This window comes from Globicephala melas, chromosome 6, assembly GCF_963455315.2.
Source record: "Globicephala melas chromosome 6, mGloMel1.2, whole genome shotgun sequence".
Classification (NCBI taxonomy): Eukaryota; Metazoa; Chordata; class Mammalia; order Artiodactyla; family Delphinidae; genus Globicephala; species Globicephala melas.
This window is the reverse complement of record NC_083319.1, coordinates 8,919,192-8,937,993: the sequence shown is the minus strand read 5'-3', so window position 1 is coordinate 8,937,993 and position 18,802 is coordinate 8,919,192. Positions and strand designations below refer to the sequence as shown.

General features: G+C 48.5%; 1 protein-coding gene across 14 annotated transcripts in view; it reads left to right on the top strand.

The window, feature by feature from the left end:
• Positions 1-18,802, top strand: part of RALGPS1 (Ral GEF with PH domain and SH3 binding motif 1) — a 286,653-nt gene that overhangs the window by 227,637 nt on the left and 40,214 nt on the right. For all 14 annotated transcript variants that reach the window (XM_060300425.1, XM_060300422.1, XM_060300420.1 and 11 more), the window contains 3 exons: positions 8,693-8,830; positions 11,182-11,275; positions 15,861-15,928. In XM_060300425.1, the coding sequence (XP_060156408.1) occupies positions 8,693-8,830; positions 11,182-11,275; positions 15,861-15,928 (300 nt within the window). The remainder of the gene's footprint in view (positions 1-8,692; positions 8,831-11,181; positions 11,276-15,860; positions 15,929-18,802) is intronic.

Genomic DNA, 18,802 nt, shown 5'->3' with positions numbered 1-18,802 from the left:
TGCCAACAAACACATGAAAGGATGCTCAACATCACTAATCATTAGAGAAATGCAAATCAAAACTACAATGAGATATCACCTCACACCAGTCAGAATGGCCATCATCAAAAAATCTACAAACAATAAATGCTGGAGAGGGTGTGGAGAAAAGGGAACCGTCTTGCGCTGTTGGTGGGAATGTAAATTGATACAGCCACTATGGAGAACAGTATGGAGGTTGCTTAAAAAACTAAAAATAGAACTACCATATGACCCAGCAATCCCACTCCTGGGCACATACCCTGTGAAAACCATAATTCAAAAAGAGTCATGTACCACAGTGTTCACTGCAGCTCTATTTACAATAGCCAGGACATGGAAGCAACCTAGTGTCCACCAGCAGATGAATGGATAAAGAAGATGTGGCACATGTACACAATGGAATATTACTCAGCCATAAAAAGAAACAAAATTGAGTTATTTGTAGTGAGGTAGATGGACGTAGAGTCTGTCATACAGAGTGAAGTAAGTCAGAAAAAGAAAAACAAATACCATATGCTAACACATATATATGGAATCAAAAAAAAAAAAAAGGTTCTGACGAACCTAGGAGCAGGACAGGAATAAAGATGCAGACACAGAGAATGGACTTGAGGAGATGGGGAGGGGGAAGGGTAAGCTGGGGTGAAGTGGGAGAGTAGCATTGACATATATACACTACCAAATGTAAAACAGATAGCTAGTGGGAAGCAGCCGCATAGCACAGGGAGATCAGCTCGGTGCTTTGTGACCACCTAGAGGGGTGGGATAGGGAGGGTAGGAGGGAGATGCAAGAGGGAGGGGATATGGGGATATATGTATACATATAGCTGATTCACTTTGTTATACAGCAGAAACTAACACACCATTGTAAAACAATTATAATCCAATAAAGAAGTCAAAAAATTTTTTTAATAAAAAAAGGAATGCTAGTGATTTATGTATATTTACTTTGAACTTAACTCTGTTATTTAGTTGTAATAGTTTTCCAGCTGATTATCCTAGATTACTTAATTATATAATTAACATGGTAACTAATTATGTAACCTGGAAATAATGACAATGTTACTTGTGTCTTTAATGTTTATACCACATTTCTTTGTCTTAGCTCATAGATTTGTGCATCTAGAATAGTGTTAAATTATAGCAGAATGGCAAGTATTCTTGACTTGTTCCTCTCAATAGGAATTCAACGTTAAGAAGATTGTGTTAGTGTTTCTACCATGCATCCTTTGTCATATTAAGGAAGTCTGTTCCTAGCTTAGTGCTTTATCAGGAATAGATACTAAAGTTATCAGTGACTTTTCAGCATCTCTCAAGATCATTTGTTGAAATACCATTGCAATCCTGTAGTAAACCTGTTTGCTTCAAGATACTGCTAATTTGATTTGCTATTTTTATTATTTTAAAACACTGGTGAGTTTTATTTGCTAACGTTTTATTTGGATCTTTATTTATTAATGATATTGGTCTCTTTTTTATGCCATGTCTGTCAGGTTTTGATATAATGGTTATGCTCGAGTCATAAAAAGAACCGACTTTTCCTGTGCTCTGGAACAGTTTAAGTAATATTTGGTTTTTCTTTTACAGTTTAATGGATGGGTCCATAAAACCATTTGGATAATGTACTTTTTAATCATGGTATCTTTCTTAATATTGTTAATATTTTCTCTTTATTTGGTGAGTTGAAGGTTTTGCCCCTTCTTGAGACAATTTTGGGAAGATAGATTTTCCTAGTAAGCACGTTTCATCTACATTTTCAAATACGTTGGCATAAAAATTGCACATACCACTATTTTAACTTCTCCTCCATATTTGAAATCATATCCTTCTCTCAACCCTAACAATGCACATCTGTGTTTTTACCTTTTGTTTTTTCCTCCATCATACATACCAAAGATTGTCTACTTTATTGACTTTTTCAAAGAACCAACTTTCAGTTTTATTTATCACTCTGCAGTGATAAATATTTCTGATTTTATATTTTTAATGCTTTCTCCTACTTTCTTTTGTTCTTTTTAGTTCTCTATAATGAACACTAAGTTCATTTCTTTTTTATATTTCTTAATTATTAATATAAGCATTTGAGACTATGAATTTTTCTCTGAGCAGAGTTATGTGATTTTGATTGCATCCTATATGTAGATAGTTTGTGATTTTAATTCCTTCTTTCATCTCTGAATTTTTTGGAGTGTTTTTTTCCTTTCCCAAATGGTTCGTTTTTAAAATTTGTTTTTACCCCTGGGGCAGGGGATGGAATGAAATTGCTTCAGACCTACCAAAACCACATGGGTTACAAGTATGGGAGGTATGGTTTCCCCCAGAGGAAAAGTGAAGGCTGTTTCCAAAAGAATTGGGAATAAATTAAAAAAAAAAAAAAGAATTGGGAATAGATGTTAGGCAGACAAAAAGTACCAGTTTCTTCTCTACTGCCAATAGAATTGTTGAAGGATTAAATTAGATAGTACGTGTAATTTACTTAGCACAGTGTCTGGCACAAAACAAGCTGAATAATAATCACCAGATTAATGCCCTCTCCTTATGCCCTTTCTTACTGCTGGTCAGAATACCAGCACATGCTACACCCTCCCACAGCTCTTAGGAGAACCTTTGCAAACAGTAGGCCATCCCATTGCCCCTGTAGATTACCAGGTAATCCCCAGGGCGGGGGGCTGGGGTGGGGGTGGGGGTGGGGGGGTGGGGGAATCTGTGGTTGTGTCCTCATTTGACCTCGGGGAGCCAGAGGAGATTCTCTGTGGGCTGTAAGGCTTTGTTCACGTACCTTTGCGATTCACCCGCCCCAACACCAAGAAAAACAGGAGGCCATGTGCTCCTCTAAGAAACATGGCCTCTGACCACCTGAGGTGTGACTGCCTGGCCCCGCCCCCTTTCTGCAGACCTGGGAAATGTTTGTCTCAGTGTCAGCCAGCTTCCAACACATTTCACTTGAGGAATAATATTCTTTAGATGAGGATTTGTTCTGAAGTCTGTGTTTTACACAACTGATACTAATTAACGGGCACTAATTAACACTCAGTCTTCTGCATCAGACAGGGAGCGTGAGCCGCCCACTGAGATCTCCTTCTGCAGTCGATGGCATCGCTTTGTGCTCTCATAAAAAAAAAAAAAAAAAACCAAAAACAAAACCTTAATGAGCTGCTGCTCTGTTATTTCATTTGGAATTTATCAGGAGTTTATGTGATCAAACCACACAAGTATAGTTCCGGGTGCCAGCACTCCTCATTTCTGAAGTTTGAAAATGATCTTTTCAAAGCAGAGCAGGAGAAATGGGAAAAAAGTCTTTCATCTCAAACTTTAAAAGAAAGAGAGAAAGAAAATGGAAAGCATAAGATGGAAATGTGGCATATTTTTATGCTGTGGAAGGTTTTTTCCCCTCAACACAGCAGAATTTTCCTTATTAAATAGATAGCTGTGTGAGAAAAACCAAAACCAGACTCGGGATGGAAGTGAGACGGGTGGCGATGGGAGAAACAAGAGAGCAGTGAATTTCTGGGCTGGCGGTGAAGCCCGGTGCCAGCCGCGGGCTTTGGCTCTGGGAGACTGGGAGCGCCCAGCTTCAAGCAGGCTCTGCACCACGGAGCCTGTGTCCCTCAGCTTAAGAGAAGGGTCTGTTCAGGAGAGCACCTCCTTTGTCAGCCTGACACTCCCTCCTCAGGGCCAGGGTGTCTTGTGGACACCCCTGGCGGGGGGCCTGGATTCACTGTCAGGAAGAAGGTTTGGCCACATGCCCCTGGGCTTGGGACCAACCCAGCTGGGGAGGCATCCACAGCAGAGCCAGCAGAGGGCTGCTCATCTCCGGCCCCGGGGCTCTCTGCCTCACCATGGCAGGCTGGTTGGCACCCCTGTTGCAGCCACAGCAGTGTCACCAGGCCCTGTGTGGGGTGTGGCAGGAGGGAACAGAACATATTCTGGGTAGCTGTCCATCTCACAGGAGGTTGAGTCTGCAGGCAGGCGAGCCACAGAGTGGATGCCGGCTGCCAGCCGTGTCCTCGGGTGGGTGGCAGGCCACAGGAGGGGTCCTCGCAGCCCCAGCTCTGACTCTGGCACCCTTGTCCCTGTGCCAGCCAGGACTCCCAGCCCCCAGCTTTCAGCACTGCTCTCTGTCCCAAATCTTTGGGGTCAGGCGGGCATAAATTCAAATCCTGATTCCCCCACTTGTAGGTTGTACGGTCTTGGATGTGTCACTTCTGCTCTGTAAGCTTCCATTCCCTAATCTGTAAAATGAAGAAGTGAGAACACCTACTGTGCTGTGCCAGTTGCGGTGAGGATGCTGTGGTACAGCAAGGCCAGCCTCTCCTGTCGCAGACAGTGGCTGTTAGTATTACGGTTGTTTCCTCCAATGCGTCTGCACCTCCCAGTCCAGCTCCAGCCCCTGGCACTGCTCAGCCTCACGGCCGCCAGGGCCAGTAGCTGGTCCAGTTACTGTCCGTCTTGACAAGGCCAACAACACGGTGTCTTTTGCCACAGTAACGCTGTGTAAAAGGAAGGGAGCTGAGACATCCCAGCTGTGCTGTCTCAATCCAGACGGAAGTTCCCAGAGCTGGTCGTCTGAGGTAGGTGGCCGCACGTGGTCAGCATCTGGGCGCCATCCACAGTTATGGCAAACCTGACTGGGTGCATCTCTCCCACGGGTGTCCCGCTCCAGTTCCAAGTGGGGCCTCGCCATGGAGCCAGGCTCGGGGTCAGCTCAGCTTCACAGGCACCTCAGTGGTCCAGGCCCTGGGCCGGGAGACTTCACAATCACCATCATTATCCCCAGTCACAGACAAGGAAACACAGGTCCCGGGAGGCAAAAAGGCTTGCCTGAGGCCACCCAGCTGGTAGGCGGCAGAGCCAGTGTTCCAGGTCTTCTGGCTCCAAGCCCCACGCTCTCCCACTTCCACCACAGCTGTGTGTCACGGGGCAGAGCTGGCAGGGCCCCCAGGCCATGGTGGGCCCGCTGACAATGGGACCTGGGACAGATGTGTCACGATGGGTGCCAGGGAGGCCGCGGGGAGGAGGTGGACGGTGCAGCCACCATGTAGTCGTCAGCCCTCCTGGAGAATGTTGACCCCAAGGGGGTGTCAAGCAGGGAGAGCCATGGCCTGGATGCCTGTGGGGTCAGCTGTGCCCCATCCTGCCTCACCAGCTGCCAGGCTCCAGGGGATCTAGCTGGGGTCAAAGAAGGACTTGACAGTGTGGCAGCCTGGACTGACCTGTGTTCAAATCTTGCCTCTGCCACTTCCCAGCTGTGTGATCTCAGACAAGTGATGCAGGGCTCTCAGGTTCAGCTTCTTCCTCTGTAAAGTAGAGATAAAACCTCCCTGATAACAGCATGGTTATGGCAAATCAACAAACAGGGCAAAGCTCTTAGTTTAGGACCTGGAACACAGTAAGTGCTCAGTCTTATTATAATCATCACTTGACTCCCCATGTCTCTTTCTTCAGCTCTGAAATGAGGGTAATGATGTACTTTGTAAGGTTATTTTGTGGCCTAAAGTATGCCTTCATTCATACCTTCCTTCTTTCAACTAATGTTCACCAAGCAGCTCCTGTGTGCTCTGTTCCAGCCGCTGGGGTTGAGCTTGTGGAACAGGACGCTTCCTCCTCAGAGGGGTTTTAATAAAGTCTGATGGGGGAATCAGACAGTAGATACATGAACGAGGCCAGTCAGTATCTAATGGTGGCTGTGGTGAGTGCTGTGTGTCAGGCTTCGCGCTGCTCTGGCCAAGTACAAGTGGGAGGTGGCTATTCTAATGATTTCATCATGGTTTAGGCTTTTAAATATTTCCAGTTACAGGCTAATGACAATACTGGGAAGATTTCTCTGGATTTGTGCAGTATCACCTGCAGATTTGCTGCTTTGGGAGTGACAGGCTGTTCATATGGGAATTCTGTCCAGGTGTTGCTGAGGCTTGGGGTCTGCCCCGGCCGCCAGGGCCAGGAGGCCTCCTTTGGGAGGTCCCCTCCGTCCTCACCTGTGGTGGCCCTGGCCTGGACTCTCAGGTCAGGGGAACAGATAGGTGTTTTGTGGAGGAGGGTGATGAACACTCTACAGTGGGGTTTGCTCCTATGAAGTAGTGAGCTCCCCATGCCCTGAGGGGACAGGCAGAAGCTGGGGTGGAAATGGTGTTCGGCCCCTTCGAAGGCGAGCTTCTCCTGGCCTCTGTCTGCAGAGCCAGGACCTGAGAGGATGCAGAGGGGCCCGCCCCAGTCCTCACAGGACAGAGGAGGGTGAGCCTTCCATGCCGGGGGTGTTATTTGAGAAAAGGCAACTGATTCCTCGTGTGTTTCTCATGTCCGGTGAGTGGGTCGGAACAGGCACTGGAGCCAGACAGACCTGGGTTCAAATCCAACACACTCGCTGTGAGGCCTCAGGCTCATTTCTTAATCTCTCTGAACTTGCCTCGTGTCCCTTATCCCCTCACCTCATGCTCAGCACTAGGGGGTACTTTTTGTTGTGGTTGAAGCGTTAATGGGATTTTCGGGATTGCCATTGCTGAATCCTTGGGGAGGTAGCTGAGTTACATTTTTAAGAGGGAAGAGGAAAAACAAGGTCAAGAAGTAATAAATCTGTGGACTTAAACGTTCCAAACTTGGAGCTTCTATACAAGGGAAATGACTTCTAATTTTTAAAATTTTGGAAACATGGTGCCACTAAAAAGAAGGGAAGTGGAAATGATTCCTATGAGAAGTGCTAGCACATGTTTCTGTGATTAACAGTTTCCCGTAAAAATGTGTAGCTATTTTAAAAGCGGACGAATGACTCATGGTGTCCAGCACCAGCAGCCCACTGCGATGGCAGGAAGCATGTACTCTGCGGAGGCAGGCTTGGGTTCAGCTCCCATCCCCATCATTTACTGGCTGTGTGACCTGGAACGAGTTAAACATCCTCTGTGCATTTCCTTTTCCTCCTCTGTAAAATGGGTTTTATAAGAACAAATAAGATAATGAATGTGTAAGTCAGTGCAGTGTTTGTCCAGCCATGCAGAAAACCTACAGCTTTAATATTAAGTACCTGGTTAATTACATTTGTTATCATTCTTAGTAGTTTAATAGTAAACTTTCAAGGCTATAAATTTTCCTCTGATTACCACTTTGGTCTGATCCCATAAATTTTGATATGTAATGTTCTTATTGTCATTACCTTTGAATAGATTTCTTATTTTAGATTTTTTTGTTTTTTATTTGACCTGAGAGTTGCTTATGAGTGTGTGTGTGTTTGTGTGTGTGTGTGTGTGTGTGTGTGTGTGTGTTTAACAAACGGTTAGAATTTTTTCTATATTGTTAAATCCTAGATGTACTGTAAGGTCAAAGAGAGCAGATAATATGACATTTACTTTTTGGAGCTTATTGAGCATTTTTTTATAGACTAGCATATAATCAGTGTTTGTAAGCATTCCATGAGAATTTAAAAAGGATTATATTTTTATTTATATAACACCAAGCTTGTTAATTTTGTTACTTAAATACTACATTTATATATGGACACATACATATGTATATCTGTAGATGCATGTATATATATGTGTGTATATTTTTGTATGTACATACATATGTGTACGCACACACACACACACACACACACACACACACACACACAAATTCTCGAAGAGACATACCAAAGGCTCCCTCCATGTTTGTGGCTTTCTTGAATCCACTTTTCATTTTTGGCACTTTTTTGCTTTGTATATTTTGGTGCAATGTTGCTTTATGCATAGAAGTTAGTAATCATTAGATCTTCTCAATCCACTGTGCCTTTCATTAATATTAATCACTCCTCTTTGCCTTGTTCAATGTTTTCTGCCTTAAATTCTACTTTACATCACTACTCCTGCTCAACCCCACCAATATTAACGGTGTAGTGGCAGTACTCATGGGGGCTGCTGGAAGGATATGTCACCCGTTGTCCATGCACATCTCCAGAGAGACTAAAGTGCGACCCGACCCTGCAGCAAGCCAGTCAGCTGGGCCACACCACACAGCCAGTCCTGTTTTCTCATCCCTGGCCAGGTGGCTTGTCCCGAATTCCCCCTGGGGTGATGCCATGAGACCATGCTGAGGCTCTGCGCTGGCCTATCACAGCAGTGTTTTCATATCACACGTTATTTTCTTTTTAAGCACCCTCAGGAGAATTCTCTGTCTAGCCTTAGTTCTTTGTACCAAGGACAGTTGCTTTTTCGATTTCTTCTTTTGTTCTTTAATTTATGATTTGGGGTGTGTGTATGTGTATCTGTGGACAGATAGATAAACAAGTAGACACACAGCTAAGTGAATAAATGAAAAACTGAATTCAGACAGTGTTCTCCTGGATATGACAACTTAGACCTATTAAACTGCAGTGGTTGGTAAGAAACACAAGCATTCATTCATCCCTTTCGTGTCCTGTTATTTTCCAGTTGGGTTACAGGTAATAACCCTTGTTGCTGGAGAGTGTATGAACTAGAAATGCTAAAATCTTGCCAGCATTCATTTTGGTGGTTGCTCAGATGTTTGATTTAAAGTTGAGCAGTCTGTGTGAAGAGTTAGTAGTCAGGACTGGAATTGAAGCCCAAATCATACCGCATTTTTCCATGTCACCCTATACCTTCTAGCACAGCAGTTCTGTTTTGTGCCATTTTGTTCTGATTTATGGTGAACACCTACCATCATTAAATATCTTCCTTAATTTTAGGCATCTATCTTCTGGATTTAATCTACATTGATTCTGCATATCCTGCCTCAGGCAGCATCATGGAAAACGAACAAAGATCCAATCAGATGAACAATATTCTCCGAATAATTGCGGATTTACAAGTTTCCTGCAGCTACGGTTAGTACCCCTGGTGTTGGAATTGTGAAATCTTACATCACCGAAATTTGGTTCCAGCACCTTGTCAGTGAGAAAGCTCTAGAAACCAGGTAGTCTCCACAAAGCTTTTCACTTTGATATCTTGAGTATCAAACACGTTCTGGATCCTTTATAAGCATGTTTGATCTTCAGAGACTATGCAAACTAGATGTTACCATCTCTGTATCACAGATGAGGAAACTGAGGCTGAAGACAGTGTAGTCACTTGTCTAAGGTCACACGTCCAATGAGTGGCAGAGCCCAGGTCCTTCATTCATGAAGAGCTTTGTGGGCACCTCCTGGGTGGCTCTCCTCCAAGCAGATTCAGGTACTTGGGCTCCTCTATCTCGTGGCTCTGCCGTGTCCCATGGCCCCGAGTCCTCCACTGACCTCTACATCCAGCTGGAAGATGCAGAAGGAGAGAGAATCATACCAGAGTGGGATTTATGGACCAGACTTGCACGTGGTGCTCATCACTTCTGCCGAGGGAGGCCAGGAATGCAACGTAGCTGCGGGCCTAGAGGGAACAGGGAAATGACTTGGTCAACAACTGGCCAGGCTCTGCCACACGTGACCAGATACAAAGGGTGACTGTGATGGTGGGCATCTGAGATGGTTGGAGGAGGTGTTGCTGGCAATGTTGATGGGCCGTCCATGTGGACGGTGGGGGATGGGGCTTGACTGGGAGCCAGGTGCCCCGGCCCTCCAGGAATGGGCCTGAGTGACCAGGGCGTCCGGCGGCAGAAGTCAGCAGAGAAGAGGGGGAGGGTGGCCGAGGTGCAGGAGTGTGCCTCCTTGGAGCAGGTTTTCACAGGATGGGGGAGAGTAAAAGTCTGGAAGCAGCAAAGCGGGCCAAGGAAGAGAGCAACACCACCTCCAGTACGTAGGGTGGGAGAAACCAACAGCCTCCATGTGGTAAGGCCACTGCAGGGGGGCCACACAAGCCAAAGGTCCGCTCATGAGTGCCGCCCCTACAAGCGCCCGCACTTCCCGACCAGCTCTTCTTCTGCCCAGAGGAACAGGGAGGGGACTGTGTTCCCAGTGCCCTTTCCACTCAAGGACCTCGACACTGGTCCTGCTGGCCAGCAGAGCAATTACATACACAGCTTTGGGGTCAGACAGATGTGGGTTCACGTCTTGGCTCCGCCTCCTGAAAAGTCACTTTGTCCTAAGTCTGAACTTTTCTCATAGTAAAGATGGGGACATGACTGTGCAGAGCCCTTAGCCCACCCCAGCATTTCATTAGAGCTCAGGAAATGCTCACTCTTACTACCATTAGGTTCCCCTGCCCCTTCCCCATCATCAGCTCCGTGAAGCAGGGGTCATTATCCCCATTTCAGAGACGAGAACACCGAGGCCCTAGAGAAAGAGAATGACCTGCCGAGAGTCTCACAGTTACGAGGCAGAGCCATCGGGGCTCCTTGCGGCACCTGGATGCACCCGCCCGCCCCCCCCCCCGCCCCGGGAAAGCGAGGGCCCTTTCCCACCCTTTCTACACTCCTCTCCACAGCGTCCTCCACTGCCTCAACCTCTCTCCTTAACTGGTCTGTCCCATCCTGTGGGGAACGAATGACAGAGCGCATCACGGAGGGTTTACGGCCCCCTCAGAAAGAGTGCAGTGACTGTGACGGTCTGGGGGGGGCACCTGACGTCAGTCACCGCGGGACAGAGAGACAGGGCAGTGTGGCCGAGGCCGCAGGTGACCTGGGGTCAAAACTTCTCAGCAGTGTGACATGGCAAGTCGCCATGGCTTCCTCCTGTGTGCAGTTGACATCTTACTCCCCGAAATGAGGCAGGTGCAAAGGCTGAGGCAGATGGCTTCTAGAAATCACTGGGTGTAGAGCCTGGCACAGAACAGGCGCTCAAGCGTCTAGGTCCTTCCCTTTCCTCTTAGGGTGCAGCAGCTCCAGCCCGTGGGCCAGACTCTCAGGCTGTGCCAGGATCTGGGTTGGGCCTGCACACCAGGCTGGATGACGTTCATTCCATCTTGCATTCTTGTCACACGGGGTTGGGCAAGCATGGGAGGCTTGGCCAGTTACTCCAGTGGAGACCTGTTTTAGGGCACACACACCTCGCTGGAGGCCATCTTTCCCCCAAGACCCATCTTTCCCCAGCCAAGGAACTGTGGTGACCTCAGGGTGTGGTGTCTGTGGCCCTGCCATCTGGGGGGCACTTCCTGAGGGACCCCTCTGGGCCCAGCACAGGCCCAGCCTAAGGGATCATAAGCAACTGTTGAAAGACTGAATATATGTCTCAGTCCCTAAGGAGCTTCTCATGGGGGGCCTGGGGATGGGGAGAGACTGAAGCCCCTGGGTTTTGTCCTCCTCCTCCAGACCACCTCACAACCCTGCCCCACGTGCAGAAGTACCTGAAGTCCGTGCGCTACATTGAAGAGCTCCAGAAGTTTGTGGAAGACGACAACTACAAGTGAGTGCCCCCGGCCCCCTGCAGGGCTAACGGAAGGTCACTGCAGCTGCACCGGCACCTCCCCTCCAGCACGTGTGCATAAGGTGACCTCTGACCCCACAGAGCCCACAGCAGGGCTGCTGAGTGTCTCCTCCCACCCGCCCCAGCCCCACAGGCGCCACCGGGCCGAGGAGGGTGTTCTGTCAACTTCTCAGCGTGGCTTTCTCTAGTGGGGAGCGTGAATGAATTTGGGCTCCACAGCTGTGTGTGGTGCAGGCTTAGTGCTCCAGGTCAAGAGTGCCTGCCCCCACTCAGCGCTGAGTGGAAGGACAGCTTTCTAGCCACATCTCCAGGCTGCCAAACAGAGCTCTCCGAGAGCCTGTTTCATGCACGAGGCAGCTCCCTGGGGCCCCAGCTTGCTGCTGGACTCTTGCCATCCGGCGCTGGCTGAGGCCCCGTCTCCATCCCATGCAGCCCGTGTGGAATAGGCCCAGTTCCCATGAAGACCCCTGTGGGCCCTTTGGCCTCATCTTCCACTCACCTGCTCTGGCTTTCAGTTCTTTCTTCATTTGTGGCAGCTGGGAATTTATCCAACATTTCTATGTATTTAGAGGCAGAAGGAAGATTTTTCACGTTGGGTCTGTCTGCCGTATTGACTGGATGTCTTCTTGGCTCACTTTGAGCTTGAGGTCAGCTAAGAGCCTCAGGACTTTTCATATGGCCTGATATATGATGGAGGCAAGTCTCAGCCGTCTTGTAACTGATCATTTTCCCCCCTAAACGTCAACTTTACATGTATTCTTTTAAATCTCATCTTACTGGTTGCTTCCAGTAAACCATGCCTGATCCCTTTGAATCCTGCTATCCAATATATTTTTAAATCTCTTCCAGTTTTGTGTCTAAAAATTTGATCAGCTTGATGATTTGGTCTTCATTAAAGTCACTGGAAACTGTAGAGAGCTGTGGCCACTAGAGACACCCCAGCTTACCCCTTTTCACTCACCAAGACCTTGGGAATGGCTGTTCAAGGTTTTTCACCTGCCACCTCTGCAGGAGTGGATCTCAGCCCTGGCTGTGGATCAGAGACACCTAGGAAGCCTTCTAGCCATCCAGGTGTGTGTGTGTGGTGGGGGGGGCAGGGTCTGGAAATTCGTATTTTTTCAAAGCTCCCCACATGGTTCTAATGATTGGCTATCTTTAGGAACATAAACATAATGTCTTCAGTTGTTATTGTACAATATATTGTTACAATAGAATATAATACATTTTGATCTGTTACATAATCATAACAGCAATAAATAAAGGCCAGAGATTACCATTAAAATTACGTTTGCCACAAATTGCTCATTTTTACTTACAAAGCATTTGCTGTTCCTGAAAAGAGTACCCCGGAGTGGGAAATTATTCCCACTTAGGATCGGGGGTAATATTTTCCATTCATGTGCCAATAATGCGGTTAAGGAGACAGTAGTTTTTCATTTACACTAATATCCTTTAAGGAGAAAAATGGTCTATAAATACTTCTGGCCATGAGATAATCCTTGGACAAGCTGCAGGTTGTGAGTAATAACGCCTTCCGTTCTGAAGGACATTGAACACCCCCAGCACCTAATGCTTGGATTGCACAAAAGCCCTTTGTTGTGGTCCAAGTGGACAAACCCAGGGAGGAAGGCTGCGTTCTTGCCCTGTGCCCAGACCACTGAGGGGGTCCCTTCCCAGGAAGACCCTGGCTCTGAGTGACACGGGACGCACAGGGCTTGTGACTCTTCTTGAGCGTCCCACACTCCCTGGCCCAACTCACCCCCCTGAGGCTTGGTCCCCACCCCAGAGGACGCAGGCTTAGCTCTTACCTTAATGACGTTGCCCCGACCTGCTTTGGAGACGTTGGGCCAAGGAGCCCAACCAGTGCTTTGTTTTCCTCAGCCTTTAGTCTATTTTATTTTATTTAAGAAAAATTACCCAAATTCCTACCACTTAGAAAGTCTGACTGTTGGCATCAAGTGAACATTATTTTGGACATTTTTCTATGCATAAAAGTACATATATATACATATATATGTATATATATATATGGAGAAGGATGGATAGGTGGATGGATGCAAGAATAGAATTTATTAAAATTGGATTATACCACACTTGCTATTTTTAATTAAAAGTATTTACTTTAATTTAACCAGAAAAAGGAACTGAAATAAAACATAAGGAATTGCTGCTCTTCAAATAAATATTTCTCCACCACAAGAGATATTGTTTCCTAAAAGGACCTTCTAATATTAACAAAAGAGGTCAGGAAAAACATGAAGAGGTTGGAGTACCTAAGCTCCGTTTTAACTAGATTTCCATGGTGAGCAGAGTCCGTTGACTCTGGTCATGAAAGATGAGATCATTAGCAAGCTCCCCCCACTTCACCTCCACTGCACCATCTTCCAAATCCTTGTGAGTTTTCTTATTTCTACGTCATCCAAGTTTATAACATACACCTCATGTTCAGGAATCATAATTCCTACTATTTCGTGTTTCGAAACATTTTCAATTCTTACCACCTGTCACTTCTCCAGTCCTGGAGTCTTTATTTTAAATCAATCCCTTATTTAGCCGGGTTTCGCCATGAAGTACGTTTTTCGGAAGTCCTACACTTTCGAAAGAGTCCTCCGATCTCTTTCATGAAAACATTTGCATCTGACTTGCTGGGCTCCTTTGCTTCCCTCCCTCAGGACACGCAGAGCTGCTCCACTGCCTGCTGGCACTGGATGCTGTTGTAGACAAAGCTCACGCCAGTCTGTTTTTTCCCTCTTATAAGCAACTTGTTTTGTCTACCTGGTGGGTGAAGAATTCCTTGAGGCTCAGAAGCTTCACAAGAGGAATGCCTCGGAGTGGAGGGTTCTGTACCAGATTTCCCTGGAACAGGGATGCTCTTTATTCATTACAGAGGAATTCTTTTGGTTTCTGTCTTTGACTACTTCTGTGCCACTTCTTGGCTTTTCTCTTTCCAGCGTTCCAGGAATCCATATGTTGGATGTTCTGCCTTCCAAATCCATCAGCTTCTTTCTTATGGCTATAATCTCCATCTTCTTCATCGACAGTCACTGGGATGGTCTGTTTCTACTCTGGTATTCCTCCGGTCCTGTCTCGTTTCGGTCCTTGATTTGTTTGTTCCCCTAGCTTTCCAATCTCCCCTTTCATCTTACCCATTTGTGTTCTAATCTCATTTTTCGGGTTTTGTTTTATTCAGCCCGAGTTCTCAAGGACGTGGGGGATTTCCTCGTGTGCCTCGGGGCTGCCTTCTAGGCTGGGGAATCTGGACAAGGCTCTCTTCTTTCCTCTTTCCCTTTTTCCTGAGAGGACACTTGTAGCGTTTGCCACACCGTTTCTTTTCATCTTGCTTCCATGTGAGAGGCTCCATCTGGATATTCCACGGCTCTCATGAAGGGAGGCGACGTCTGACCCTGCTCCCCAGTGTGAGAGGGGCTGGTTTGCCTCCTGCTGGGCCGTGAGGCCCAGGGCTTCTCAGTCTCTGCCCTCTCGTGCAGCCGGCGGGGGGACGCAGGGCTCAGGCTCCATGGAGGCAGAGAGCAAGCGGTCTGTTTTATTACAGACAGCGGCTCTATTGAAAGGCCTACAGCAGGGTTTCCTCCACCTAGTTTCGGGCTGTATCCCATTCCAGAAAAGGATACCCTCAGGTTTTGAATCATCCCCCCCACACACACCGCCATGGAGGCTTCGCTTCCATCAGAGTATTCCCTACACTATCCATCTGGCCCATCCGTTTCTCTCCAGAATCTGCAGCCAGTCAGAAGAGGGAAAGGGAAGGCTTCCCGCTCAGACCCACCAAGAAGTCTCAGAGGGCAGGATAGGAGCCGCACCGAGTTAGGACTCTTGGTTAGACTCCAGGATCCACTTTTTCTTTTCTTGGCTATGAGTTTCTGAAGTTCATGGCTTCAGTTTATACCCCCTCCCTTGCTGAGCAGCAGCTGGTGAGTTCTTTTACTCCTGAGCCTTTATAATTGTTTGTTCGTTTTGTTGGGTGAGGGAGAAGTCTGGCAGCCGGCTTCACTCTTGTCATTTTCACCCAGAAGTTCTTAATCGATGCTTTTAAAAAATAGTAATAACCATTGCGTCAGGCCTCTCTGGGGGCATCTGAGAGAGAGTGCAGTCTAATGATTAAACGCCCTGGTTTGGGGTTTGGGGTCAGACAGCCCTGGTCCCCTGCTCGGCCACCTGTTAGCCCTGTGAATCCTGGGGAAGCTGCTTGACTTCGATGCTCCTCAGTTTCTTCCTCTACAGGACGGGGATGGTGTTCCTAGTTTATAGCGTTGTCTTGAGAATGAAGACTGTGCCATCTGTGCCCGGCAGATGATGGGCCATGATTACATTGTTTACTGTGTCTTCCTTAACCATTATCTTTTGGTCATGGAAATCCCCTGGGGCCATTGGAAGGAAATGGCTGTGAGCTGGAGCCAACCTCAGAGTATTCCTGGTTCTGTGACTTTAATAGCGCTTAACAGCAGTCCACCTTCTCAGTTCCAAGCGTGCACATGTTAGCTTCTGCTCCCCACCCCGTGACACACCAGAGCCCATCTAATCTTTTGAAAATCTTTGTTTTCAGACTGTCGCTCAGAATTGAGCCAGGAAGCAGCTCCCCGAGACTAGTCTCTTCCAAGGAAGATCTTGCAGGTATCGTAGCCACCTCAAGTGGGGGCAGACTCTCCAGTAACCCTAACGTGGCCGCCAGGGTTGGTCTTTCCTGTGGAGCCAAAGGCCAGAGTCCGGTTTGCAGGCTGGCAGACTCAGCGTCCCTGCTTACAGCCTGCCCAGGCTTCGGATCACATGGGGCCCCTCTGGGCTGGGGCTCCCTGGAAGAGCCTGAGACCTAAGACAGGCAAGGTCAGAGCCCCAAGCCGGGAGCATGCACAGGATAGAGAAAACCCCAGCACCTTCTCCCAGTCCCCTGGACCCTTGTCATTGGGCCCACCGCCAGGCTCGGGTTGACAAGCCCCGGAAGGGTGTGCGGGATGCCTGGGGTATTTCCCACCACACACAGACGGCTCGCCTTCCTCGGGCATCAGTTTTATTGACATATTGACAGTGTTCCCTAGAGATTAGGGGCCCAGGCTTTGAAGTCCAATCCAAGCTATGCCGTTCCCAGCTTTGTCACTTTACCTCTCTGATGCTCACTGGCCTCATCCACAAGATGGAGGTGACACTAGCTCTCACTCTGCAGGGCTGTGCCACCTGGGCAGGGTCTCACTTTAAAGCCCTCTGCCCACGTGTGCACGCGGTATTAGCTGCCTCAGAGTCATGTCTGTGAGTTTCCTTTTATCCGTATTCCAGCCAACTCTCGTCACTGGGACTGAGCTCTGCTGCTGCCTGGGGAGGGACCAGATTGGGGGCGGGGGTCTGACTGTACTTCCTCCTCCTGGTTTGAGCTTGGGTGACACCAACCTGGGTTCTAGGCCACTGCAGTCTTGGACAAGCCACTTCATGCCCTCTGGGCCTCAGTTTCCTTACCTATAAGATGGGGATAATAAGTCGTCCATCCCAGCGTCGCTGGAACGTCAAAATTGAAATGATATTCAGAAGGCACGCAGTGTAGAGTCTGACAGGCAGTGAGTGTTTGGTGAGGGGGTGGCTGTCGCAGGCTGCTGCCTGGTGTCGTGCCACCCCCAGCCTGTCGATGTCTCAAGCCACTCTTTCTCCTTTCTGGAGCCAGGCCAGTGCAGCAGTGCTGCTGGCCCAGGGCCGCAGAGCCACTAGCCACTAGCCCTCCCAAACAAGGCCTCTGCCCTGAGGGTTTTCTCTAGGCTCCTTACCTTTCCCAGCCTCTCCTGGCTCCATTGTGCAGGTTGGACCCTGTCCCTAGTCCCTCCTGGGGTGGTGGTCGGGTGTCCCACAGTAACTTAGCAGAGGGAGACACTGGTTGATCCACACAGCCTTGGGAGTGCTGCTGTCCACACCTCAAGAGACAGTCGGAGTGCTGGCCTGAGCTTGATTTTCACAGTGTTCCATGAGCCTAATATGAAAATATCGTCTGCAGTCTCCTCCCACATCCACTGCCTTCCACACGTGGCAGATGACCCACCAGCAGAGGTGACCAGAAGGGAAGCTCCTGGCACTGGTCTTTCTCTGCCGTCTCAGCTCTGCCCCTGTTCTAGAACCTTGCCCCGCTCAGTTGGCCGTGTTCCTTCCGGACGCTCAGCTACACCTGACCTTGGGTAGGGGGTGGACGGGGGGCAGGGATTTTATCAGAGGGATGTAGGAAGTAGCAGTAGGGTTCTAAAGCAATCGTTTAGGGCCACAGAGGGAACAACAGGAAACTCTAGCCACTAAGACTATTTCTTCAGGAGAGAATGCCAGAATTCCAGAGCCGGAGAGTGGACTCCAATACGAAGTGTTCTGCCCTTCGGAGTCTCCTCCAAATTAGTTTGAATAAGAGGCCTCTGCACCCTGTCTGGGTAATATACCTTGTCAGGATGACCACATACATCTCTGGCCTTCCCCAGGTGCTCACAAGTGCCCACCACCACACTTCCTACCCTCCAGACATGCTGGAAGATTCATCTCCCAGTGCCCCAGGTTGGAGACAGGAGCCAGACGCAGAAAACTAACACTGCTAGTTGGGGGTCTGCAGGACTGGACCCCTCACTGAGCCCGGGGCCGGAAAGGAAGAGCTGCTTTCACTTTTGACCCCTGCCTATGATGGAAACCAGTACTGGAGCTGGGACCCAGCCGCCGGTCCAGCCTCCTCAAGGTTCAGCTGGACTCTCCTTCCATCCCATCCCCCATCACCTCCACCTGCTCTGTTGTGTATTAGCCATGTGAAACCAGAAGCCAGCAAGTTAGCTAACCTCAAGCATCAGTCAGAAAATCCTGGCAGGAAACAGAATTGCCCCCGGATGACTCACCGGAAGAAACTTAATGAAGGTGAAATGGCAGTAGGAATAAATACTTCACACAAAGGATAGCGAGGCCCCCAGCGCCTCTAGGCTGAAGGACCTGGTGGGGAAAAACGTTACCCACTCTGGCAAGCTCTGAGTCGCAGAGGACGGTCAGCTTGGCAGGAGCTGTGGTAGCGGAGGGTGAAGCAGGAAGGAGGGGGGAGAAAAAAATGCGCTGACCTCTCTCTCCTCTGCCCTCCCACCCCATCTGCTGCCAGAGCCTCCCATCGGCCAAACCCAGTTGGAGGCCTGGGTGAGGGAGCCAAGAGATGCCTCTCGGGGGTCAGCCTCCCACAGGCACCAAGCAGGGCGAAGAATGCGTCTGAAGGGTCAGACAGAGCAGCCCACATACCCGCCAAGCCTCAATTTCTCCATCTGTAAAGCGGGCATAATCATACCTCCCACAGTGAGCTGTGCAAATGTATTGAGGTCACGTGTGTGTAAAACACTTCGCAAGTCCCTGACTCATGGGACACACTCATCAAGGGTAACTTTATTAGGATGATGATATTATTGTCAATATTTATGATTCTGCCTCTGTCACCTGAATCACTCCTCAGGTCTTAGCAAAATGTCATGGCCCCAGGGAAGCCTTTCCTCCACCCAGCCCCAC